The sequence below is a fragment of the Arvicanthis niloticus genome, unplaced genomic scaffold (assembly GCF_011762505.2).
Source record: "Arvicanthis niloticus isolate mArvNil1 unplaced genomic scaffold, mArvNil1.pat.X pat_scaffold_1262_arrow_ctg1, whole genome shotgun sequence".
Lineage (NCBI taxonomy): Eukaryota > Metazoa > Chordata > Mammalia > Rodentia > Muridae > Arvicanthis > Arvicanthis niloticus.
The window spans coordinates 14,450-40,658 of NW_023045258.1; the positions used below are offsets into that span (position 1 = coordinate 14,450).

The 26,209-nt window shown below is 43.2% G+C and overlaps 1 protein-coding gene across 1 annotated transcript in view; it reads right to left on the bottom strand.

The window, feature by feature from the left end:
* Nucleotides 1–25,406, bottom strand: part of LOC117701523 (C2 domain-containing protein 3-like) — a gene marked incomplete at its 5' end in the record, with an annotated part of 33,282 nt that extends 7,876 nt beyond the window's left edge. Inside the window, 12 exons of the mRNA XM_076706259.1 lie at nucleotides 2,128–2,348; nucleotides 4,620–4,781; nucleotides 6,810–6,943; nucleotides 7,519–7,724; nucleotides 11,022–11,086; nucleotides 12,685–12,823; nucleotides 15,671–16,009; nucleotides 19,024–19,626; nucleotides 20,483–20,572; nucleotides 21,015–21,283; nucleotides 23,938–24,061; nucleotides 25,234–25,406. Of these exons, the coding sequence (XP_076562374.1) occupies nucleotides 2,128–2,348; nucleotides 4,620–4,781; nucleotides 6,810–6,943; nucleotides 7,519–7,724; nucleotides 11,022–11,086; nucleotides 12,685–12,823; nucleotides 15,671–16,009; nucleotides 19,024–19,626; nucleotides 20,483–20,572; nucleotides 21,015–21,283; nucleotides 23,938–24,061; nucleotides 25,234–25,406 (2,525 nt within the window). The remainder of the gene's footprint in view (nucleotides 1–2,127; nucleotides 2,349–4,619; nucleotides 4,782–6,809; nucleotides 6,944–7,518; nucleotides 7,725–11,021; nucleotides 11,087–12,684; nucleotides 12,824–15,670; nucleotides 16,010–19,023; nucleotides 19,627–20,482; nucleotides 20,573–21,014; nucleotides 21,284–23,937; nucleotides 24,062–25,233) is intronic.
* Between the last annotated feature and the right edge of the window lie 803 nt (nucleotides 25,407–26,209).

Here is a 26,209-nt window from a genome sequence, read left to right on the forward strand (position 1 = left end):
TAGTTCATGCCTTCAGTTTTAGCTATTCTGTAAGCTGAGGCAAGAGAAGCACTCTAGGAGTTTGGAACTAGCCTGGGCAACATAGCAAGATCTCTTCTCAAAAAAGGAATAGCAGCAACAACAAAGACATAATAAATAATACGTTTGCATGATTTGTTTAGAGAAAGTGTCAGAAACTAGTGATAGATTTGACTTCCAGGGTTCAGGGCTAAAGCTTCTCACTGATAGAGGGTTAACTAACAGGAGGGCCTTGTTTAATACAGACATCATGTCATGTTCAGACATCAGAGGAGAGTGTACCTATGTGTGAGTGTACCTGTAAACAGAACAGGCAAGACAGACTCACTTGGCCCTGGTCTTTTGGTCTTAACTACTATCTTGGAACAATTCTCTGTTTATAAACCAGTTTATTTTTAATGCTTCTTACTCATCACATCTCCAGGAAGCCTGCCCACAGCTAGAAAGCTCCACTGTGTGGCCATGTTCCATGAGGAAGCACACGAGAACACACTATGGTGTAAAGCTCTGTTCCCCCTATCAGCCTGTGAGCGTCTCTGGGTAAGCTTACCACACAGATGCAGGATGCAGGAACCTCACCTGTGACTCCCTCATACCCATTGGTTGAGGGGCCTCTTCAGAAAAGTGTCCTCAAGCATGATGGATACAGGGCAGGCTTTTGTTACATTTGAACTGTTTCCTTATGTAATCAGTTCCCTTCAAATCCATACTGTCTGTGTGAAAATCAGTTCTTATTTTGTTATTTCCTTGCTAAGAACTCCCTTTTCTTTCTCCCTCTTTCTTTCTGAGGTACTGGGGTGGAACCTAGGGGCATGTACATATTTGGCCACTGAGCTGCACTATATTTTCTTTCTGGGTAAGCATTAAATCCAATTTGACTTCAAGGCCAACTTTAATCCTTCTATCCTCTTACTACATCCCTATAAGGGGATTCTCCTATTTGTAGCCATATATGTCCTGATAACGGCCCTCTCTTTTTTCCAACATAATATTTTTATTGATTATTTGGGAATTTCACATCATGCACCCTAATCACGCTCACTTCCCAGTTCTCCCAGGCCCCTTACCCTCGTGACACCCCAGCACCCAAAAGAAGAAGGAAAAAAACCAAAAGCAAAACCAAAACCAAGTTCAATTTCTGTTGCTTGTATACTCCTTGGAGCATGGTCAAATTCCTGGTGGCAAATCCCTTAAAGAAAACTGAGTCCTTCCTCATCCTCACCCCCAACAGAAGCCATTAATTGTGGATAGCTACACTCTAGCGTCCTTATCATAGTTTTTAAGAGTTCTCTGGGATGGAAGCCTTGCTTTTGTTTCATCTTAATGGTTTCTTTCTTGGGAGACGTTTCTTTGGCTGACTACAGAGTAAAAGTTTATGATGGCAGACAACTAACTGTCTGGTCTGGCTGAGACGGTGATGGGTATGCAGTGAGTGAGTGGAGTCCAATACAGAGCAAACACACATGTCTTTTCGGACATGCAGGGTTTTACCCTCCTGTACCTCCCAACACCAATATGGAAGCAAAGTGAGAACTGCTCTAAGGGATGTTTTGGAAAGGTAAACTATAGAGCCATCCAGAATCTTCTACAGTGCTTTTAAAGTGTACAGACTTTGTTCTGGATATGTGGCACCCAGCAGTTGGAAGGACAATGCAGGAAGATTACTGTGACTCTGAGGCCAGCCTGCATTGCACAGTAAGACCCTGCCTCAAGGTCAGCTAACCAACCAACCAACCAACCAAACAAACAAACAAAATCAAAAACCCCTCACACACTCTGAACTCTGGGATTGGAATTTGAGGGAGGCATCATCCAATCCCAGTCTGCTGTTTTTGGTAGGGGAATGAAAGCCAAGAAAGAAAAGCGCATGCCCAGTGTCAACAGCATCTGGGTTTCCTGCCTCTCAGCCCAGGACTCTTTCCATTGCCCTACACTCATGTCCACACCACTGTCCTTTCCTTTAAAGGGAGATGGCAAAAAAAGAAAAAAGATGTGAAAACTGTTGTCTGTCTGTGTCATGGAGGCCCATCTGAGGGTAGACATTCAGCTGGCCTTTGACCTGGCCTCTAGTGACCAAAGCTGACTCGCAGAAGCAGCTCTTAGCCGTACCTGAGATTAAGGAGCTGACTTGCAACACCAGGTTACTGGATTTCTCCAGGATGCTCTGGCTCTCTGGGTCTTGGCGGCTGGTTCCTGGGCCCACAGGGTCCCTCTGGCTCTCCTGGCTCTGTGAGACAGCAGGAGAGCTCTGAGAGCCGAAGGGCAGGAAAGGCTTGCTGAGCTTCTGGTTGAAGTACCTTTGGATCTCATCCAGCTCACTCAGATTCCTCCTGGGGAAAGGAGAGGGTGACAGAGGCCATTCATAGCCGTTATAAGACTCTTCACTTGACACTTGAGCAGGGCTGCATATTGCTTCCTTGGCTTAGTACTGTATAGACCCACCATTCTCTTCTGTCTTTTACCTTTCACCCTCCCACTGCCAAAGCCAACTTTGTTCCCTCTGTCCAACTCGTTCTTCTGATATCTAGCAACTTTCTCAGAAGGACTGTTCTTTTTGCTACGGTGTTTGTTTATTTATTTATTTATTTTTTCAAAGACAAACTTGCTAGTCCTGCTTCAGCTGAGAGGACAAGCAAGTGTCACTCATCACAGGTGGCACACAAGCCATCCTTCTTAGCCGTCACCGTGGCAGTCCTCGATCTGCCTGAGTCCTGTTACTTCTCAGTTGCACCTGGCCCCCGTCGAGCCAGGCCCTGGCCCCTCAGGGTTGGCTGGAGGACTCCATCTTAGGCTTTCTTGTATTTCTCAATCACTGCACCTGCTGATGTCAGATCTCCCTCCCCATGCACTGTAACTCAGTGATAACTTCTCACACCTGCTATACCCACCCATCATAGTGCTTAGCACAAAACAAATGACTACAGAATGAGTAAGTTAACATGAGTAACTTAAAAAAATATCTCATTTTCCATCTCACCACTCTCCAATAAGGAATCACACCAATCTTCATTTGTGTAGGTTTTGTTTTCAAAACACTACCTTGGTAATTCTCAGCTAGCCACTTGAAATCAGTAATTATTACTTTTTTTGGTGAAGATTGATTGATTGTATATGAGTATACTGTAGCTGTCTTCAGACACACCAGAAGAGGGCATCAAATCTCATAACAGATGGTTGTGAGCCACCATGTGGTTGCTGGAAATTGAACTCAGGACCTCTGGAAGAGCAGTCAGTGTTCTTTACCCCTGAGTCATCTCTTCAGCCTTAGTAATTATTACTTTAAAAATAAAGAATTTCAGGCTCTAAGGATTTAAGTGGTTTGCCTAGGTAAGAAGTAGTTGTGGCTATTCTGACTCTGGGCTTTTCTGTGACACTAGATGGGCTGTGTCCCAACATGGTCTGTTCCTGCTCACACTCCTGCAGATCATGAAACTGGAGTCAAGCTGCTCTCTGCTGTCTCTTCTTTGCATTCAACCTTTAAGGTTGCTGCTCATGGGTTTTCTTTTTCAAAGTCTACTATTTGAAATCCCTGGGCCACCTGTCTCCTAAATTCCTTCACTCTCAGCTCTAGCACACGACTCATTGTGTCAGTTTTCCATCACTTGGCATTCCATCCACTTTCTCTAGCTAGGCCATGAGTACCTGGGATCAGATACTCGAGGAAGCATGTCTGCTGCCTTGAATACTCCCGGGAGAATTTCCACAGCTAGCCTGAGTCAGATGCAAACGACAGAGCTCATCCTTGTTCTATTCCTAGAGGATTCAGTATCAAATGGTGGAGCTGTCCAGCAAATCATTTATGTGGCTACATCCAGAACAGGTAAAAAACTGAGCAGAAAGATGCAAGCAGAAGTCCACTTGGCACAGCTTTAGAAAACCTGCAAACCCAGGATTCTTTCTGCACAGGATAGCCTTCACTTTTATTAGCTTCTTTCAAAGCCCACATGTGATGTTTTAACTCTTCCCATATCTACCTTCCTGGATTACTCATTTCTCTCTCTGCTTTTGCAAAGGAAATGCAGCAGTCACTGCCTTGTACTGTCATTATCTGGCCATGGCTATCTCCTGCACTGGGGCTGGCAGAGTTAGAGGTCAAGCCTATTTAACTGTAAAATCAAGTCCTTTCCACTGTACCAGATTTCTCACTTGATACCCTCGATCTAATCTATAGTATGTTTCAATTCTCACAGTGATTCTTTGCTAACTAGACCAACACATGACAGGGTAGATACTAGAATAGGGATGTGGTTGTGAAGATAAGGCCATGGACAGGATGAGGCATTTTAAGTTGTGATGATGCTTTGTTGATGTGAGGGTGGCTATCAGTAAGTTCTGGGGAACAGGCTAAAGTCCCTGGATTTACAGGTTGATCAGTACCAGAGCCTTGTGAAGGAATGTAGGGCACCAACTGAGAGATTCATCTGTGAGAAAGTCTATGAGGCTCTGTGGTCCAACTCAATACTAATGCACACGAGACCCCACTCTACATAACCTTCCACAGAAGGGACAATTAATGGGAATGACACTCCATGTTGCCATTGCTCATTCACCTGTGCCACACACAATGGTTCCCTGTGCCCTTTCTCACTGCAGGTCCTCACCTGAGAGAAGTCAGGATGGAGGTGTGGGAGGATGAAGGCACTGTGGTCAGCTTCTCATCACTTGTCAAGCCTGCCTCCCCATGCTGTAGGGACTCGTGAAAGCGGCGGATGTTCTGCACATGCTCTTCATGGCGTGCTGCCTGGCTTCTTATGGTACCATTTCTGTCATGGGGAAATCAGGAGTGAAGTCAATTCCTCACCAGGGAGAGAACTCTCAGTGTGACAACTGAGTCATTTTCTTGAAATGACACTGCAGACCTGTCCCATCACTGCAACCAGTTCTGGCTTGCTTAGCTCTTGCTGGGATCACACAGGTTTCTTAAATAAACTCGCTTTCGGTCTTGCCCACTCCACTTCCTTCTATTCTCCACATCTGAGGGGGACTGACTTCTACACAGTGCACATGAAGCCTTCCTTAAGTATTCAACAGAGATTAATCTCCTCACCATTACCATTCCTTTCTAGCTCTGCCTTTTTTTAATCTATAGAACAAACCTCAAATTCCTAAGCATGGTATTCAAGAATGTGACCACAACAATCTTTCTTTTTCTCTTTTAATTAACACAGCCTTATTGAGATGTAATTCATACAGCATTCAGTTAACCTAATTAAAATATATAATCCAGTGATTTTAGTATATTCAGAGTTATCGACTTCTTTTCAAAATCAGTTTTAGAACATCGTATTACCCACTAAAACCAAACTCTACACCCATTAGCAACCAGTTCCATTTCTTCTTAAAACCCTCAATCATTTATTTTCTGTCTTTTTATTTGTCTATTCATATTTCATACAAATGGAATCAAACAATATAATTCAAAGTCTCTCACACACATGTAAAACAGTAACAGGCTAAAGTCCCTGGATTTACAGGTTGATCAGTACCAGAGCCTTGTGAAGGAACACAGGGCACCAACTGAGAGATTCATCTGTGAGAAAGTCTACGAAGCTCCAAGGTTCAACTCAACATTGAATGAAATTATTCATTTTTTTCAGAATTTTAAAAAGTAGTGTGTGTGTGTGTGTGTGTGTGTGTGTGTGTGTGTGTGCATGCACACGTGAGCATGAGTGTGTTTGATCCCTGAGAGCTGGCGTCACAAGTGGCTATAAGCCACTGGTGTGGGCACTCAGGAGGGACTGAGCTCAGGCCTCTGGTAGAGCAGCATGTTACCCTTAATGGCTGACACATTTCTCCAGCCCCTATGTTTAAACTTTTAAGGAACTGCCAAACGGTTTCACAAAGCACTTAGACTACAATCTCTCCACAATCTTCCTTCCAAACACTTGTGATACTGTCTTTTTTTTTCAGTTTCTGCAGTGGGTATGAAGCTGTGTCTCATTTGGTTTTGATTTGAATTTTTTCATCATCACTTGTATATCTTCTTTGGAGAACTGTCTATTCAGCTACTTTGTTTTAAAATTGTAGTATTTAAGGCCTTCTACCAGTATTGGGGGATCAAACCCAGACAGGCAAGTGTTTCTAATAGAAGCACATCAGATGGGATATTTGCTTCATATTATTGCCAGAGCTCTGCTTAGATTTAGTTATAGATCCCCCATTAGATCTATGTTTTGAAGTTATTCTTCTATGGGCTTTCCTTTCTTTTTACTTTCTATTTTTAGATTTTCTTCAAAAATTATTTTTATTTGTGTGTGTGTGTGTAAGTATGCCATGTGTGTGGTGCCTGTGAGGACTTGGAGTTACAAGTTGCTGTGAGCCCTAAGATGTGGGTGTTGGCAGGTGAACTTGGGCCCCCAGGAGTCGCTCTTATGTGGGAAGCCATCTTCCCAGCCCCTCCCCTTTCCTGATGACATCACTCACAGCACTCAGGTCTTTATTTCTGATGAACCAGTTTTTCTTTCGCTGCTTGTGCTTTTGTTGTCATATTTAGGGAATCAATAATTCACAAAAATTTACGATTATGTTTTCTTTGAAGAGTTTGTTTTGCTACTATGTTAACTCCAATTTGGGGCTGTTTCGTGTATGGCACTAGGAGTGTTTCTTCCTTCAATGGCAGTCAAAACACTCTAGTTCATATCTTACAAAGTTGTTTTCAGAGATCTTGAAAATTAGCGTATGTATGAAGTTTTTCCCTGTCTCCAGTTTCTTCCTCTAATGGAGGAAAGAGAAATGACAAGGCAGTCTGCATACATCCTGTCTTGACCTCATCTCTTCCCATCAACTATTACCTGGCAGGCGAGGAGAAATCATCCTCCTTTGGAGAAGTGTGAGCAAGCTGGCCTTGGATGTGCTTTGTAATGGGCCCAGGGAATGCATCGCATAAAGTAGAGGCAGGGAAGGAAAGGGGGCTGAACAACGGGATCTGGAACAGCAATGAGAAAAACGGTGCGCTGGTTACCACTAAGCCATTCAGAACAGAGCTATACATAAATGTGAGGACTGTTATGAGCAATTATGTGCTGCCTATTAAACTTACCAATCACCCGTCAAGTAGGTACTGATATTACTTCACACACCAAGCCCTCAGACTGCCTTTAGTTGCTTTTCTCATATTTATGTTCTTATTCTTTCAGGTCCTAGGCTGGACAGGGTTTTCTATTTACATGTCAGGATAACTAGATCTGATCAGGAGACTTCTTACAAAGGGACCACTGACCTCTTGGTCACTTTCTCACACACTTATTCACTCAATACCCACTGACTCCATGCTGTAGCAGGCAAACATGAATGAGACCTAGTACAGCAATAGAGTTCCCCTCTTTGGACAGTCAGAAAACTTCCCTTTCTTTTACCACCCCGTCCCCCCCCCCCCATCCCCAACCCCAAGCCAGAAGCTTGCTGTTGTGTGAAACGTGGGCTACAAGCTCAAAGTACCAACCAGTATGGAGGCTCTTCTTATAGGAGAGCCTTTAACAAGGTGTGAACAAGGAAACCTACCAGGGATCCTGGAGTCTCCATCCCGCGTCTTGCTTGTTTTTCTTCTTTTAAGTGCATCAGGCTCTCCATAGGTGAAATAGCAACTTTGATTTGCCCTTGGCACTCTCCACTGAAGTCTGTAATATTGTACCAGCCACAGATAAACTGAAAGCCGGACAGTAGTGGGGAGAGGTCCACTGAGGCGAAGCCAACCACCCTCTCTTCATCTATGTGGGAAGAGAAGAGAAGACCTGTGTAGCATGGCTGGGTGTGTCCTCCTGTTGAGGTTAGGGGCTACACAGTTTTACATGACTAGAGCCACTGAACAAGACTGGAAATGAGGCCAGGAGCCAGAGCCTGTTATGAAGTCATTTTCTGTGCTTTGGTTAACCCGGACCTCATTTCCTATTTTGAGACAAGTTTTCATGTATCCCAGGCTGGTGTTGAACTTGCTATGTAGTAGTCAAGGGTGACCTTGAACTTCTGATCTTGCTACCTCGATTTCTTCAGGCTAGGATACAAATATGTGCTAGAATATAGTTGTGTCACCATGCTGTGTGCACTGGGGACTGAACCCAGGACTTCATATGTGTTCAGCAAGCATCCTACAAACTGAGCTATATCTCGGGTCCCTGTTTTGGTGCATCAGAGAAGGCTGGCAGAGGTGTGCTTTGTATTCTTGATATAAACAACTAGAAAAATATCTAAACCCATATACTACTTTCCATAGGTTTAGTGCGCCTCCATGATTTTTCTCAGGGGTTTGTGTGTTTGCACGCAGGCATGCACACATGAGGGGTATTCTTGAAATTATGTAATTTCAAAAAGTTTTATTTTCTTATTTTTTAATTGCCTGTATCTCTCACATTTTCTAAGATATACATATGCATCATAGTTAATTAAGAACCAACGAAGTCAGTTATAAAAGAAAGACAACCCCCTGGAAAACAGCAGGGAATACTGTTTGCTATCCCTCTAATTCAGCTTTAGCTGAGGTGTGGCCCAGGAAGCCACTTTGATATGCTAAGTTTAGATTAAAGGTCTCCTTCCTGCATGCCCTATACTTGTCCAAGCATCCTCTATTGGATTTCTTGTGTCCCCCATGGCTATAAGCTTTGTGAAGACAGGAGCCACCTGCCCTCTTTTACTTTCGTATCCCTGTCACTTAGCATAGTGACCAGCAGGGTAGAAAAATCAAGTACTTGCTGAACACAGAATGGTGTGCTCTGGATGCTTTCTGTGGAATGTCTGCTGGGTCTGTGTGGGCAAGCCTTAGGAAGGGAGAGATGCTTCCATGCGCTGAGAGACAGTGAGATGGACCTTAGCTGCCTGGTTTATGCATTTCCCTACCTCCGTTTACAGCATGAGTTTACAGGTCCCAGTAGGGCCCTGAGGATAGGGACTGAATTTTATTCTTTATACCCAGTAGCCCTAGCAACATAATGAAAGTGGCCCCATTTACTGAGAAACACTTATGTACCAACTAGTTTACAGATATTATTTCTAATCTTTATACAACCCGAAAAGGAAGGAACTATATTCTAATTGTATAAGATCAGAAGCAGGCACAATGGTCTACTTCAGGTCACTCAGTTGCAAATGGCAGAGTGAAGATTTGAACCCAGGTCTACAAAAAAAAAAAAAAAAAAAAAAAAAAAAAAAAAATCAAAGCTTATTTTTTTTCTCTTGCCATTGAACTGAGATGAACCCTGGTCTGGTGGACAATTCCTATAGAACCTTAGGGAGGAAAGAAAGGAGGGGAGGAGTGTGAAGCCCAGTTAAATGCACCAGGAATTACTTATGCAGACTGAGAGAACCTGACTTCTGACTAGTCCTCTGCACCCACGAGGCTGGTGGAGGTGGGCCTTACGTGAATGCAGAGGGGTAGCTCAGCATTCATCCTCAACACCAGGATCAGAGCAGCCCTCACACAGCACAGGAAAAGGCTGGCCAATGTCCTTCATGCCCCAGGCACTCTTCTTCAGGCCTGTAGTCAATACTGAAATTAAACACTGGCAGACAAAGTACTGTCTGTCTGCGGATGACTCCAAACAACTGAATGTTTGGAAACCTGGAGCTAGCAGATTCTTTAAGGAGCTGGATTTACAGGGATGATTTAATGAGCCTAAATTTACTATGCTGTGAGAAGACAGGGTCATCTTATTTATCTGCGATATCCAATCTTACTTGCATAGTAAAGAATAAGCAGTAAAAGCTATATAATCAGCCAGAACTGTGTTCAAATCCTGGCTCTACCAACTTGTGCTTCAGCAATCACTCTCCTTTCCCTTCCTCCCCTCCCCCTCCCGTGTGTATGTGTGTAGGCCACAAACTAAGGCTAGCATTGTCCTCAATGACTTACTTTTTGAGACAGGACCTCTCACTGAACCTGGAGCTCAGTGATTTGGCTAGACTGGCAGGGACGCCCCATTTCCTCCTCTCCAGTGCTATGAGTGGCTTCTATGTGGGTGTTGGGGAACCAAACTCAGGCGCTCATGCTTGCACAGCATGTCCGTGATGGAGCCATGTCCCAGTTATATTTATAAAGGCAGGCTATATTTGTATCTTGCAGGATTGGAGATGTTTGTTAAGCTTATATATAGCACACTGCCATTCACTACTCAGGTACAAGAGAACCAACAGCACATTTACTTTCTGGACTTTATTTACATCTCTGTAAACCTTAGGAAGGATGCATTACTGTTATTCCTACTTTACAGACATGACAAGTCAAGTCATTGTCCAAGATCACACTGCAACAGAAAGAGGCAGATCTGATGTTTGTATCAAGAGTCTGGCTTCAGAATCGATGCCCCTAGCACTATGTTTTGTATTTTCTTGACATTTTACAAGTTATATTTATTTATGTTTTGGGTGTGGGAATGCATGTGCCACCGCTTGCATGTGGAGAGAAGGCAGAGCACAATTTGTGGGAACTGGGTCTTTTCTTCCACCATGTGGGTTGTTAGGTCTTATGGCAACTTTACCCACTGAGCCATCTCATCAGCCCTGGGTTACGCCTCTAAGAGGGGGTAATCCCAGCACTTGGGAGTTGGACGTCAGACAGTAGTGAGTTCAAGAACAGACCAAATTACAGAGAGACCTTGCCTCAAGATAATCAAAAAACCCATAGTAGCTAAGTAAAGGTAGGCTCAAGGACCATGGTATCAGCACTCTCTCTTAGGGAAGCTTTTAAAACAAGGAAGGATAAGCTATCAGACTCCGGCCTCTATACTGCTGGTCTTGATTGACAAGCCAGAACCAACAGAAGGCCTAATATCATATAAAGTGGAGGGAAATGACTTAGGTGTCCTGTACATTATAGTTAAAGACAGACAGATACAACTGGAAAGGTTCAAATGTAACTGGATTCCTACATTAAGCAGGTAGTCTAAAAAGAAAATGTCTCCTAAGTATTTAAATTCTACAAGAGAATAATGTAGAGTCTTCTGTATGGTTCTCCTCTACCAGACACCATGGCTTTGCTTAGCTGGAAAAGAAAAATCACAGAATTGGGCTTATACCTCCTTTATGCCACACTTTGAAGACCAGGGTTTGATGTGGGTCCAGAAGCAGCTCTTTTGATAACCTGTTAGAAAAAACCACCAATCACCATGAGTTAGCTATAGGAACCTTCTATAGTACAGAACTTGCATCTGCAGATGAGATGTTTTCATTAGACATTCTCAAGGAGAAACCCAAAGAATATTAGAAGAAGCAAAGCAAACTTTGCAAGAAGAAATCAATGCCTTAGAATCCAGAGTGGTATTCATTCAGTGGGTGTGTGAAGATTTGGCCACAATATAAACCCTGAAGCTGATAAAAGGTAAACATTCTTAATACTCAAAAAGCTGTGCAATAAACCTGAATGTAAATAATAATTTCCTTTCATCAAATGATACGAGAAGAAAAAAAAAAAAAAAACTCACAGTCAATAGAAAACAGCATCCCCCACTCTGGGGTGTGTGTGTGAGTGTGCATGTGAGAGAGAGAGAGAGAGAGAGAGAGAGAGAGAGAGAGAGAGAGAGAGAGAGAATGAGAATGAGAATGTGTATGTATGTGTGTGTTAGACTATCTTACTATGTACCCCTGGCTGGCCTAAAACTTGCTGTGTATACCATAGAGTTACACCTGCCTTTGCTTCCTGATGGTTAGGATTAAAGGGATATACCATGAGGACTCGTAACTTTATATTTTAAAAGGCAGTATTTTATATAATCACATCAACCTTCTGAACCTTATGTCTGCTATTGAAATCAGTTAAGCATCTTCAAAAAAACTTCACCTAATTTAGATTTTTACAGTGACCTATACGATCATATCCATCCTAAAATGAAGAAACAGATGTCTGAAGATACCAGGTAACTTAGTGACTCACACAGCTAGTATGTTAGGGATGTGTCTGGATGCAGAGTTTCAAACAAAGACCAGGTTCTTTCCTCTGCACTAAAGAAAGGTCCTTTTCTTTACTGGAATACTGCCCATCTCCCTGACTTCTCCATCTATTTATGTATACGGCTTTCTACATTTAGCCAAGGACTTTTATTTATTTAACTCACTCTGACTTCCACATTGGCCTAAATAATCGTTTTTCCCTGAGCTGTCTTACTACCAGCATCCACCTTACTTCTTTTCCATCACTGCCACATTTGAGCATAACCTTTAATGTTTGTGTTTCTTCCCAGGATGACCACAACTTAACGGTAGACAGAATTTTACTCATCTTCTTTCCCAAGGCATATCTCTGTCTCTCATTAATTTTTTAAGCAATAATTAAAGCTAAAGACTTGGAAACAAGGTAAGCAAGACAGCTTAGCAAGTAAAAGCACGTGCCACCAAAGCCTGGCAACTCAACTTGTCCCTGGTACCCACAAGGGAACCAACTCCCACAATTTGTCCTATGACCTACACACACTTGCCATGATGTATGTGCAAGAGCATGCGCGCGCACACACACAAACACACATGCACACACACAAATGCAGTAAGGTTAAAAAAGAACCCCAACAACATGGCAATAAACCTCTAACTACTGGTAGCCATGAGTTCATAGACACTGGGGCTAAGTGACTTCATAGATGCTCTTTGTGGTTCTGCTCAACACTGTATTACGTTTTTGGGTCTGAACTTGTCTCCTAGAACAGAAAGCTGATTCTCAACAAGTGGTAAGCATCAGAAAATACAAACCTTGACTGCTGGTGAAAATTCCAGATGGGGGAATCGGTATTTTCAACCACGTGGGTGTAGACAGGCGATGGCTCACTGGTAGTGGCAAAGGATACACAGCAACTGGGTGCAGATACTTTCCTATCTGTCAAGGGGCTCCCTGAAAGAAAACACAGTGGGGGTGATTGTATTTTAGGACAGAGCATCTTAAACTACCTACTTGGAACCACTTTTTATCGGAAGAAATTTATATGTAAATTTATATGTCTATGGATGAGCAGGTATATAAACTAAAAACATCCATAGAAATCAACATTTACTCAGAGCAAATTATAAAAAATTCATTTAAATTTAAAATTTAAAATACACATAAATTTACTGTCCATAAAAGATAAAAGCAGTCTATATACTAGTAAGATGGATATGCTTGTTTATTTTTACATAAAGAATTAAGTCATGGTTGAATATTTGATACTGCAGGATGTGGTTAATTTAGTCTGATTTTGCATAGATACACTCTACAAAAATGGCAGAAACATGTTTAGGGCCATTTCAGAAAAATGTTGGAAATTCTGTCCTAATTCCAAGCTAAAACTCATAGACAGATTCTTTCTTATTTCTTTCCTTCCTTTCCTTCTTTCCAACTCAGCAATTAAGAAAAAAAGCCAAACATTCTACTAAAGCCTAGAGATAAAATAATTTAATACTTGCTGAGGAATAGTGATGAGAAAAGGTTTTGTTTTTCCTCAATTAAACTGTTGGATGTCACAGCTCATGCCTTTAAATTTCAGCACATGGGAGACAGAGGCAGGTAGGTTTCTGTGGGTTCAAGGCTAGCCAAGGCTATATAGGGAGAACCTATCTCAAAATTTAAAAAGTAGAAAACTTTGTATAGGCTTTGTAACCTGTAACATGCAACAGTGTAAAGTCAGCTGCAGGTGTCTCAGGCTGTGTGTGCTGACCCTGAGCAGGAAGTGCATATGCACTGTAAAATGTGGGGGCTATGAGTTCAGCACTAAGGCTGTTATCAAGTCAAGCACTGTAAGTTGCTGGAAACACCTGAGATTTGTCAGTGCTTGATTTTGAATTAACTTCTGGTCTCTGTATGATCAGAAACCTTTCATTGCTGTCAATGCTCCGTGACTCCCACAGTTATGCAATCTGTATCAGCTGTGACCCACAAGCTAAGAAGCCGAGCTCCTGGGTATCAGAGAGCTGAAGAGGCTTCACATACTCGTAAGCAGGACTGTGTTCAGCTCTCTTACTTCTGGGCTTTGTCTGGGCTACTCTTTCTGTCTGACATGTTGTGACACCCCTTCCCCTCACTTCCTTTGTCCTTCCTTCTTACTGCTTAGAACAATCTGGCCTCAAATTTACAGTCTTCCTGCCTCAGCCTCCTTAGTGTTGGGATCACAGGCATATGGCACCCAAGCCTGGCTCATTAGTGACCTTTCTACTACTGCCATTTCACTCTGGCTCCCAGGCTTCATGTTTCTCCTCTGGACACATGCTATCAAATCATTTCCCATAATAAAATTGTAATTCTAGATGGACACAAACACTGCTCTGATCTGTCTCATGCCACTGCCCCAGCTCCATCCTGAGCTTTACTTTTGAAGCTATTTGTAGAGGTCTTGAAATAAAACTCTGTTTTGACTTTGGAGAAATAGCTCAGGAGCTTTTAGTCCAACAGTCAGTGATAAAGGAATCAGCTGGCAGTGACAAACTCAGAGCCAGAAACATAATAGATACAATAATGTTTGAGCAGAACTGCAAAGTGCATCTTTATGCAGGTATTTAGTCCTACTTTGACATCATGGAGAGGGCTGAGGCCAGAGACAGGTGGCAGGTCTGCACTCTCCGACCTGGCTGATGCACACACACAAGTGTATGGGTGAAAGGACTATAAGCCACCTTCATTACAAGAGCAGCTACCTGAATGCAAATGAAGTCTCCTAAAGCCAGGTGTCTGTCCTGATATGTCAGGAGCTGGCTGTTATAAGAGGCCAAGTAACAAGTGATTTACAAGTTGTTAACAAAGCCACAACTGTGAGACTATGCCTCACAGTCACAGACCAGGAGATTATATTTGCTTTGCTGCATCATGAGAGTCAGGATGTTAGGACACAGAAACAAGTAGCATATTCACTGACCAGAGGACTTCTACAGGCTCATATGCTGTGTGCCTGGCTCTCAGAGGAACTAGTTTGGAGCTTGGGCCTAGCTGGAGGAGGTAGGATATGATATGGGGTGTGTCCTTGAGAGCTGTAGGTTGTTCTAGCCTCCTCTTTCCCATTTTCTTTGCATCTTCTGCCAAGAACTGAAGAAAAGCCTGTGCTACATGCTCTACCCTCTATGGCCACACAGCCATGTTGAACCTTTAAAACTGTGAGCAGAAGTCCTTCCTCTTCTTCAAGCCATGTGTCAGGGACTTGAAATGAATACATGATTGTTTACCCTGTTTGCCACGCTATCCCTGGCACTAAGACTGCTTACTGCACAGCAAATACTACTGTCCATCTTGCTGCTAAATGAATGAATGCAGAGTAAAAAAATACAAGGCCTTTACTCTTGATAGAGCTTATTTGGCAGAGAAGAAAATCATGGGGAAAATTAGTACCATTTGGTCTTGGGACTTGCAGAGCCAGTGCTAAGAACACCGGGTCTTGGGTGAATCCTGAGGACCTGAGTGGGTGGAATGGAGGAGGAAGAGAGTTGTGGGAAGTTTAAGAACAGAACCATTTATTTGCCGTGGACACTGGACAGTAGGTAAGGGAGAGGAAGCACTGAGAGTGACACCTAATTCTGGACGGGGATTTATGATCTGCAGCGTCAATACAAGTGACCAGTTGGCTTTAACTTTAGAAAGGTTTACATGTTACTTCAGCCTTTAGGCTTGGCAAATATAACTAAAGAAAACTAACCATACTTGAAGGTCTTGGCGTAACCTGAAAGCTTTGTGAAGACAGAGCACCCTGAGGAACTGGACACTTGCCTTTGAACATACCTTTCAAGCTCAAGTGCATGGCTCTCTCTACCAGGATGCTGACTGCAAAGGTCCCATCCAACTCGGGAGGGCCCTCCTGGGCAGGGCACACTTCAGCTGCAGCGTTGTTGCCATGGACCTGGGTGGAGGTGGGAGACGTCTGGAGTGCACAGGGTGGAGAGAGCTGGAGCTCACTGCTCTTTCTGGGGAGCTGCTCAGACTCACTGTGGCTGCTGCAGTCCATGGAGTCCAGTTCACGAGTGGGCTCAGTATGTGGGGAAAGGGGGGAAAGAACCACATGAATGCGCAGAGCAGCTCCAGAGAGGTCGGCAGCATTTCTTCCAAACAGAGGATACACACCTACAAGAGGACAGAGGTAAAAAAGTCCGTGTGAGAGAGTACCTCCTGGAGGCTGTTTACAGGCTTCTTCCTGTGATAGGACTGCAGGTCTCAACACAACAATTTGCCAAATGAATCTGAAGTTGGTATATAGAAATATTTTGTCCTTGCCCCTACTATGTCCAGTAACATTCAATAGTACTAAGTGGTGACATTTATGATTTGAAGCCAGAACCACATGCTTTGCAGGCAGGCAGCACTGCTATGGGGGAGAATTCATACATAGAGGCAACTAGGTAAAAGCAAGAGGGGCCCTCTTCTGCATGCACATGGTCCCACTTAGAATTTTCCTCACTGGGAAGCTATCCAGAGCTCATATTAACCTCCTTCACCATCTGCATATGACCTGGAATCATCCCCAAGGATCCACCGGGAGGGAGGCAGAAGTGGGCAGCAGAAATAAGGAGGGTAAGGGATATGAATAGCTCAGTCCTTTCTGTGCCAGAATTTCAGACGGGTCAATAAACCTGTCAAGATCATTCTCCCAATAATCAGTGGATTTGAACTTTACTGGCTTGCTAGATCTTAAAATGAGATTCTACTTAAAGCCCCAATAATTCCTTGAATTTCAAAGACTGCTTTGCTAGATTCATTCCTAAGAAGAGAAAGAAGCTACCTGTCATAGATGGCAATAAGACTGATTTTTTTTTTTTGTCTTTTTATAGCCTCTTTTCTTCTTGATACATAGATTATCATGGCTTTTAAAAGCACAAAATGAGAGTCATTATAGAGGGAGGGCACTCATATGCAACCCAGTGGGTCCTTACCTCAGGAAGTTGAGACAGTATCTGGAAACAGGTTGACTGGCTTACTGGATGTGGACTGACACACTTAACAGACACATTACATGTATAAGACTTTCGTACAAGAAAATACAAACCTTAAGCTAGTGGGATATGATTGACACAGACAATCTGAAAAGTTCAATAGCCTCTCTGGAAACACTTAATAAAAAGGGATGATTTGTGATGGAATTCTGACCCTTGACCTATACTCTGTGTCTCAGATCTATTTTCTTCAGCAGTGAAGTTAAAAGCCTATCTTTAAAATAAGTTAGTTCAAGTGAGCCTGAATTGCTTCAAAGACTTTTTTTCTAGTTTCGATAAAGTGATCTGAACTGGTCTAGCTAAAATAGGCAATGTAGCATTGATGAGAGACTTCATAGGGTTAGCTTGTATCTGCTGGGCCCCACAAGAACACAACAATTTGGGAAATCACACAAACTCACCCACTGTAATGCAAGACCAGTTAGAGATACATCACTACTTCTATTCCAATCTAGTCTATATTGTGACACCTTGTTTCAAAGACACTAAGCAAGAAGGAAGGAAGGCAGGCAGGCAGGCAGGCAGGCAGGCAGGCAGGCAAGCAAGCAAGCAAACAGACAAAAACAAGATCAAAACCAAAACTACACATCCACAACAAAAGCCAAAAAATAATAACATAAAAACCCCAAACTAAACAAAACAGAAGTAAAACAGGGTCAAGACCTCATTCCTTTAACTGCATAGAGTAGGGAAATACCTTACTGGAGTGTTAAACTGAGCAAGTGCCATGCCTGTACAGACTCTAGTCATGGCTGGTGTGCACTCAGTTGGCAAAGTGCTTGCCAGGCTTATGAGAAACCCATTTGATCTCCAACACTCCATGATCAAGATGTGGTGGCCCACACCTGTAATCCTGGTATTCTAAAAGAGAGGCAGGAGGATCTGGACTTCGTCATCCTTGGCTATATAGTAAATTTGAGGTGACCCTGGGCTATGTGAAACATGAGACTTAAAAACCCAACAAAAACACTTGGTCGGCTCCCTTCAATTCATTACAGTCACTAGACTCACTTTCTAGAGTGCAACGCTCTGACTTCTCATTCCAGAACCTATTGTAAGAACCTTCCACAGTTCTTGGAAGAAAGACAAATACTTTTGCTTTGATGGGACTAGTTCTCTTGACCACTGTCCTGGCTTCACCCCAGTGCTTTGTAAACCTGTGCACCCTGAGTGGATCCAGGTTGCTTACAGCATCTGCAATACACCTAACTACTTTATGCCTCTGTGCCCACACACTTGTTCTTCCTGTTTTTAGAACACCTAGCTGGGTGTGGTGGTGCACACCTTTGATCCCAGTACTCTAGAGGCAGAGGCAGGTGGATGAGGCCAGGACAGCCATGGCTACACAGAGAGACCCTGACTCAAACAAAAACAAAAACCAAAATACTTTTCTTTTCCCCTCTCTCTTGTTTTCCCCTAAATCCTTTGAAACTATCATTTCAGATGAGAGTCTGTCCTCAAGGACCACGAGTGGCACAGTCCACTGTGCACTGAGCACACCCTCTTCTTTAGTTCTTATGCTTCACATTCATTGTTTACAGTTGTATTTTCCTCTTAGATTAGAATATACAGTCAGGCTAGGAACAAAGTCTTTCTCATATTTGAATTCCCAGGGCCAAGTTCATGCATTAAACACCAAATGAGTGTAACAGGAGTAAACAGTGCATTCTGTTTGTAAAACATAACTTTCCTTTCTACCTTTGAACCAGTTAGTAGCATGTAGATTTTTTTTTTTTTTTTTTTTTTAATTTCAGCACTGGGCCAGGGTAGTGGGGAATCTGAGACTAGAGAGGCTGTGTTCTCTTTGAAACTCATCTCTTTCCCCATAAGGGACCACACGATGGTGCCTGTCATCTTACCAGCTTTAAGAGGTGCTTGCCAGAAAGGGATGTCTGAGAAACACCCAGGGAAAAGAATATCTGTGGAAGGTGTTCTTTTCAATGTAGCAAATAAACCATCACCCTCAGTTATCACATAGGCTCTGTCTGACACACTTGTTAGAGTTGGTCAAGGAGATTCACTCAACCTCATTCTATACACGTTAACTAAATGCTAGAATAATTTAGGTACCACATTACATGCACAAATCCAATAAACTTACATACAGAGAAGGTGCTCAAACAGAGGTAAGCCTGACTCTTCACTCACCACTGACAGTTAGTGTCCTTGGTGATCTTTCCCCAAGTCTGGACAGGTCTACATAGGCTGAGCCAATCCAGCTGTCGGTCTGGTGCGGCCTCTCGAGATTATCATTGCCATGAGCTCGCCACACTTGGATCTCTAACCTCTCCTCCCTAAAGTACCAGAGCAGTGACTGGCTCCGACTGACTTCCGCTCTTTTGGATGCCTTGAAAGTAACCAGGACCTGGTTTTTGTTTGTAGACTCCTTAGGTTTCCTGAGAGGAGTCCAAAAGGCTTCTTGATTGTACAGCTTGTAGCGAAGGTAGCAATATGTGTTCCTATGAATGCTCTTATGACCAGCAAGCAGCACACAGTGGATAGGAAGCCAGAGTCTTGGGGTGGAAATGGTGACAGTGGCTGGCACCTCTTCTTCCATCTTGACAAGATCCTTTGGGGTATTCTCAAAGCTCCAGCCCAGCAGCTCAGCAGCTTCCAACACCCGCTCTCTATCTCCAGGATGTGTGAAGGAAACAGAAAGCTCCAGGCCTCCTACAATCTTCTGCATAAACTCCAGGTCCTGAGGCAGGCCTTCATCTTCTGGTAAAATGACAGGATACCATCCTGTGATCCCTTACAGGGAAAAGAAAAGCATTTCAATCACTGTGTTCAAAGAGAAAACACACAGCCTCTTTATATCTTAGAATCCCCACTACCCTGGCCCAGTGCTGAATAGAAAACATACCCACCCTGGGCTGGGAGCCTGTCTTTCTCTGACCACTGAGACCCAATGAGAATAGACAGAAAGGATAAGCCTAGAAATTGGAAGATTTGAGTTCTTGGTTTAAACCCCAAACTAGTGGTTTGTTTTGCATAAGTCATTAATCTCTCATAGTGATCTTATTTACTGAAGTTGATATACTGCTAAATGAAACAATGGTTGAGGAAGTGCTTTGAAGGGAAGTGCTATAGAAATCTGAAATGCTACCCTGGTATTCTGGAGTAAGAAGCTGTATCCTGGGCACAGTGCCAGGCCAGGCCTATTTGTTCAGGCCTCTATGGAGTTATCTTTATTCCACTGTAATGGAGGACAGGAGAGTCAAAGGAATGGTTAAATGACTACATTGCAAATTATAAAATGCAATAGCTGTGTGGTTTTGGCCAATCAGCTTCTTTGAAATCATTTCGTCTGCCAAGTGAAAACAGTGCATCTTTATCCTGCTAGAAGTTTACTGTGATTCAAACAAAGCCTGAGGAAAGATGTTATGTCATGCCATATATGCAGAGGTACTGCTACTGTCTTCTCAACATGTCACCAGTTGTCCTAAAGTAGGGCGAGTATGACCTCTGACACTGGGATAGTGTTTACTATGCCTGAGAGAACTGTGAGGTACCTGGGTGAGTTCATAGCATGTCTTAGGGGACAGGCTTCCTTGTGTATTGTGCATGGGAGCTAGATAGGATTACCTCATTATGGCAGCATCCTTACCAGATCTCTTGACCAGCAGATCTTTCGTTGGCACCTTTACTACTCCAAGCAGATAATCTTTGCATGACTGGATACTGGTTATATCACTGACTGTTAAGTGAAGCAAAACGAGGAGTTACTGGTGGGCGCCAAGGCCTGTTTACGGTAGACTCCTAGAACACTTCACTTTTATACATACATCAGGGCTGAGACGATGCATTAGGGATTATCCTGCTTACATGCTAGTCAGAGTCTGAAGGTCTTTCAGACTGTTAATCAAACCTTCCTTTTGCAGGCATATGGGAAAGTGCACAAACCTCCCAAGCACAGATTCACTCTTCATGTACACTCAGCCACTAACATCTGAACATAACCGCTGTTTCCCTCTACACTCTTCCATGACATTCCACGTCCTATTTTTGCTCTGCCTTTTGGAAGTTGTAAAGATTATAACTCCTCCTACTCAAGTTTTCAAGTACTGTCTAGGAAGGAATATGCCATCATGTGAAGAGAGTCTCATGTGGTCTGAAGGTGACCAGTTATTTGGTCTTACCTGATTTGGTATTTTCATGATAGATAGCAAAAATAATTTCGGCAAACTCCAACAGCTCTGCCAGGAAGCAGGCTTCTCCACTAAAGTGCTGAGTCACCAGGTTACATGGGAACTCGATGTGATGGGAGAACTCGGGGCAGAAGGAGCAGGCCACAGGGCGGGTTTGACGCTGTTCCCCCTTGGGCAGAAATGAGAGATGGGTGGTGACGGAAGCATTGACTCCAACAGTGGCACTAAACCGTAGAGCGGGTTCCTGCTCAGCCAGCACCCTGTAGGGGACAGGTGGAAATGAGAAGAAGTTGCTCCAACACATTAGAAATCAGCTTGCATGCCCAGGAAACACCTCTGCTGTTTTCACAAGATCCTGAGCATGCTTATCAACAGCTCTGCCGAGGCTTTAGAGGCTGGGCGGTGGTGGTGGTGGCGGCGCACACCTTTAATCCCAGCAATTGGGAGGCGGAGGCAGGCGGATTTCTGAGTTCGAGGCCAGCCTGGTCAACAGAGTGAGTTCCAGGACAGCAGCCAGGGCTACACAGAGAAACCCTGTCTCAAACAAACAAACAAACAAACAAAAAACAAAAAACAAAAAAAAAAGCAACCTAGAGATGACTGCAGGTTTGCATGGAGGTTCATGGGGCAAAAACTGGGACACTGGAAGAAAACATTAAAACTTGTTATTAGATGCACTAAAGTTTTTCTGTTTATAAGACATCTTTCATACTGTATTTAGCATATTAATATAGAAGTACCTGAAGGTAATTTATACATAAAAAGCATACCCCAACTTGAAACTATGCTAACTTTTAAATTAAAATGCTCTGTTAAAACTAGGAGACCCCTGCTACTGACAATGGAAAACTCAAAAGTTTTAATGTAGGGAGTAACCTGATTAAAAACTGCCCTGAGGCGCTGGACCTAAGGGTACCCTGTCACCACGATAAAGTGAGACAAAAACTAGACTTTACTATCTTACTTTAGAATGCACCAAAACAATATCACTCTGTAAACCTAACACTCTTTCATAGACTGGGTGACCCTTGTACCTTAACAGGTTCAACTTTGACTCTAGTCTTGCCTTCTCTCCTTCTGGATAAAATTTATTAAGAAAGACAATGCAGCAAAGTCTTGTTTCTTTGAGCCCTTTCCCAGATGAGCGAATCCCAGATGGATGCTCCAAGTCTTCTGTGACCTTCTTACTAAGACACTCTCTGCTTCCCCCTGGTGGTTACTTTCTGTCACTGCAACTAGCAGTAACCACAACTTGTTCAATGAAATTGATACCTGTGATCTTAGTGCCCTTAATGTCATTTGTTATTGGCAGATGAATATTACCAATTTTATCAGCTTGAGTATTTGGGGTTGGAGAAGGCTCATCAAGCTCTTGTATAGATCCCTTGTTCTGTTCCTGGAACACACAGTGAGTGGTCCATAATTGCCTATAACTAACATTAGTTCAGATACCTTTTCAACTCCAAGGGTATTTGAATGAACATGGTATGCACGCGCGCGCGCGCGTGCGCGCGCACACACACACACACACACACACACACACACACACACACACACAGAGGGAGAGGGAGAGAAAGATCAAATAAAATGAATTTATAAATATTGCCTGAAAGAAGTTATTTTTCATTATCTATTTTTGTGTGTGCACCTATGGAGGTCAGAGGACAACTTCTAGTGGTTGGTTTCTCCTTTCATATGGTGCATCCCAGGGATTATACTCAGATCATCAGGTTGTTAAACACCTTAACCCACTGGGTCATTCTGCTGCCTCCTGAAAGTGTTTTGACAAGCACTAAGATGTTGCTGGGCACTTAGCAAGAGTCTACTTGGAGAGTTTAGTACGAATGGTTTACTAGGTTGAACTTTTATCAGCTGCTTCAACATCAGCCCTCACATGGGCAGTAACCCAATTACACATTTAGAGAGCAGTAAAGTTCAAGGTGAACACTCTGACTCAGTCACAGAAAGAGAAGTTAGGAGAACTTGTTTTCTCTCTGAAGTCATATCCAAAGTGAGCTAGTTTGAGGCAGGAGCCTGGTTTATTAGTGCCTACTGTGGCTAGAGCTCACCCATGCAATAAGTGGGGTGCAAAGAGGATTTTGGAAAGTGTCTAACTAGAGGAACTGAAGCCTAGTGTGGGAAAATGCATGCCCAATACAAACAAAGCAGCATGCGTTACAATCAAGGTGCTAACAGGAAAGGAGGGCCGCAGAGATGCTACAACCTCATCAAGGAAAGAGAGATTTTAAACAGGTAAGAGGAAGAGTATTTAAGGCCAAGAGAAATAACAGCAAAGAGCTGATGGAGGCAGTCACACTGTTCCCAGAGAGAGATTGGGCAGAATAAACAGGAGATAAGGGACCTGAGTGGGGAAATGTGCTTAATGTGTTCAGAAGCAACAAGAGGGCCAGTGACTGGAGGAGGAAGCAGAGGTTACAAAGATAACAGAGGTCAAATTGTGTGGACCCTTACAACACTGCAAGGACTGTGGCTTTCTTTTAGTAGACATGTGTCAAGGTTGAAGTTGGTTTTAGTAGGTTATCGGTCATTATGTTGAGAACAGATGGAAGAGGTATAAGACGGGAAAAAAGGATGTGATATAGAGATAGACATATGTGATCACGAGTTTATAAAGGACATGCAGCAAGCACACAGCATGGTTTGAGGGTACAGAGCATAACCATGGTAGTAGGGGACTAAGAAGGGGAGAACACAAAGTTGTTGCAAAGTGAAGAAACGAATTTACAATAACAATCTACAAGTGATTTCCTGAAATTCTGAAATGCTTTCTTTAACAGAAAGTCATGGTTAGTGAAATGGAAAATTTTCACAAGACAGTCACCATTTGGGAGCATCATGCTGTCTAGACGGCACCACAGGCAGGTTTAAGAAGCACTTTCTAAGGTGGACTTACTTGGCTGCTGCCTGAAGACCACAGGCTCTGATAATCTGGACTGAGATGGAGACAGCTCGGGCAGCAAGAACTCCCTCTGCTGTTCTTGGGCTACGCCGGTACCTCAGACTCACATCCAGGAAACCTGACGAATGAAGAAAACAGGAAGAAAAAGACTACCAAGTTAGCTGGAAGGATCTCTGCTCCTCTAAACCATTAGCTCCTAGCTAGGGAGACAGGAGGATGACTGCAATCCCAGTGAGTAACAGGAGTCTGGTTGTACAGTGTGCTTCCTGTGAGCACATGCCATCTTTTCTAAGTGTTCCGCACTGCAGCTGCATCCCAGAGACAGTGTGAAGGAAGAACTCAAGAAGCTGAATCTTGGGGGATCAGGAGGAACAATTCAATCTTAATTAAGGAAAGATAAAACCTCTGGTTTTTGGCAGATACTCTTCAACAAGTATCCAGTGACTTGATCTAGGAAGCTAATCTTGATAATTTTGCAGGATGAATTTTGCCTTTTAAAATTTTGCCTTTTTTACCATTTAAAATGCCAAATTCTCCTTGTTAAGCTCTTTCAAGTTCTACCTAATCTTTCAAGATCAATCAGTCGGTCTGTCTGTCTGTCTGTCTATCATCCACCCACCCACCTATCTGGGGTGGGGAGAGGTTAATCAGACTTGGCAGCAGATGTGGAGCCATCTTGTTAGCCTTCTCCTGAGGCTGGAGGATGGCTCAGCAATTGTTGTTATTGCAGAGGACCCACATTCAGTTCTTAGACCCATGTGGAGGCTAACAACTGCCTATAATTCCAGTTTCAAAGGATCTGACACCCTCCTCTGACCTTGAAGGGTTCTGTATGTATATGGTGTACCTATGGATGGTATAAATAGCCACACACATAAAATAAAATCTTAACTCCCACACATGTTCCATGGCAAGTGTACCCTCCTCACAGGTGAATACATACATCAAAAATATTTTTCAACCCTCTCCTTTACGGTCAATTCCCAGTTCAAGCTAATCACATCCCACCAGTCCCACTTCTGCTCATGTTGGCTTAGAATAATTTTTCTAGTGCTAAGGAAGTATTTAGCATTTATGCTAAGAGGGGTTTCTAAATGCTTAAGAGTTCAAGGTAAAATCAGACAAGCAACATTTATACAGAGTTTAACAAAACTGTTTTCTACGCTCACCTTTCTAAGTAGGTGAGGCTCAAAAAGGTAAATACCCCCAAAGTAAAGACTCATTAATTCAGAAATAAAAAAAAAATTTATATATACTGCCTTTGAAAAGACATATTAAGTCTTCAATTACCTGATGACTGGCTCTTCAATTCTTTGCTGTTCTCAAGTCTGGGGGTTAATGGGAGACTAAAGTTCTGCATTCCCAAATCTTCACGGTGCTGCATGGTTACCATGGCACAGATTCTTGATAACGGCAAGGTTCCTTTGGCAACCATCTGGTCCCTTACGTTAGGATAATAGTATCTGAAAACCACAAAAGCACAACACGCAGCTAGAATGATCAGGTGGATAAACTGCAGTCTGCCCCCAGTGATCAGTTTTCAGTAGCTAGTTATCTCTGGAGGCCAGCTGTTTGGGACTGGAAGTATACCATGGTGGTTGGGCTGGCTGGATACACTGCCCATCACATGGAAGCAACCTTGTAAATCCACACCTCGGTTCAGGGTGACCAAAGCTCTGCTTCCTACAGGCTTTCTGCAGGAAAATCTGTGGCTTGGGCCTTCCTCAGGGCAGGGTGGTCGCTCCCTGTCCCCAAGGCTCATCTTTGTTTCTAGGCCCATGATGTTCTAATTTGCAGTAGGATGAGACTCTGGTTGGTACCCACTCTATTTCCTTTTGATGTCACACTAATCCCTTAAGTCATAAAGCTGCACACCAGAGATAGGCGGATGTAAAAACAATCTATCTCGTGTCTGGTTTCCATCTGATTGCAGAGAGTATTTCTGTCATGTGACAGTATTGTTTGTGATCCTATTCTCCTCCCTTTACATTTGTATTCTCTCATCATTTCAGTAGGTTTCCTGGAGGTATAAACAGACGCTGGAGCAGGGCTGGACATTTACAATCAGCCAGCATCCTTCCTGGAAACCTACCAGTGACTGCAACATTAATGTTTTGTGAAGACTGTTTTTTTCTGATGGTGGGAAGAAGCAGTTTAGAAGCAGGGAGAACAGGCTGTCACAGTAGTTAGGCCTCATTTAATAAAGACCCGAAGTAAACACAGTGGTGAAAGAATACCAAAAATGGTGAACGCTGTCTATAAAAGG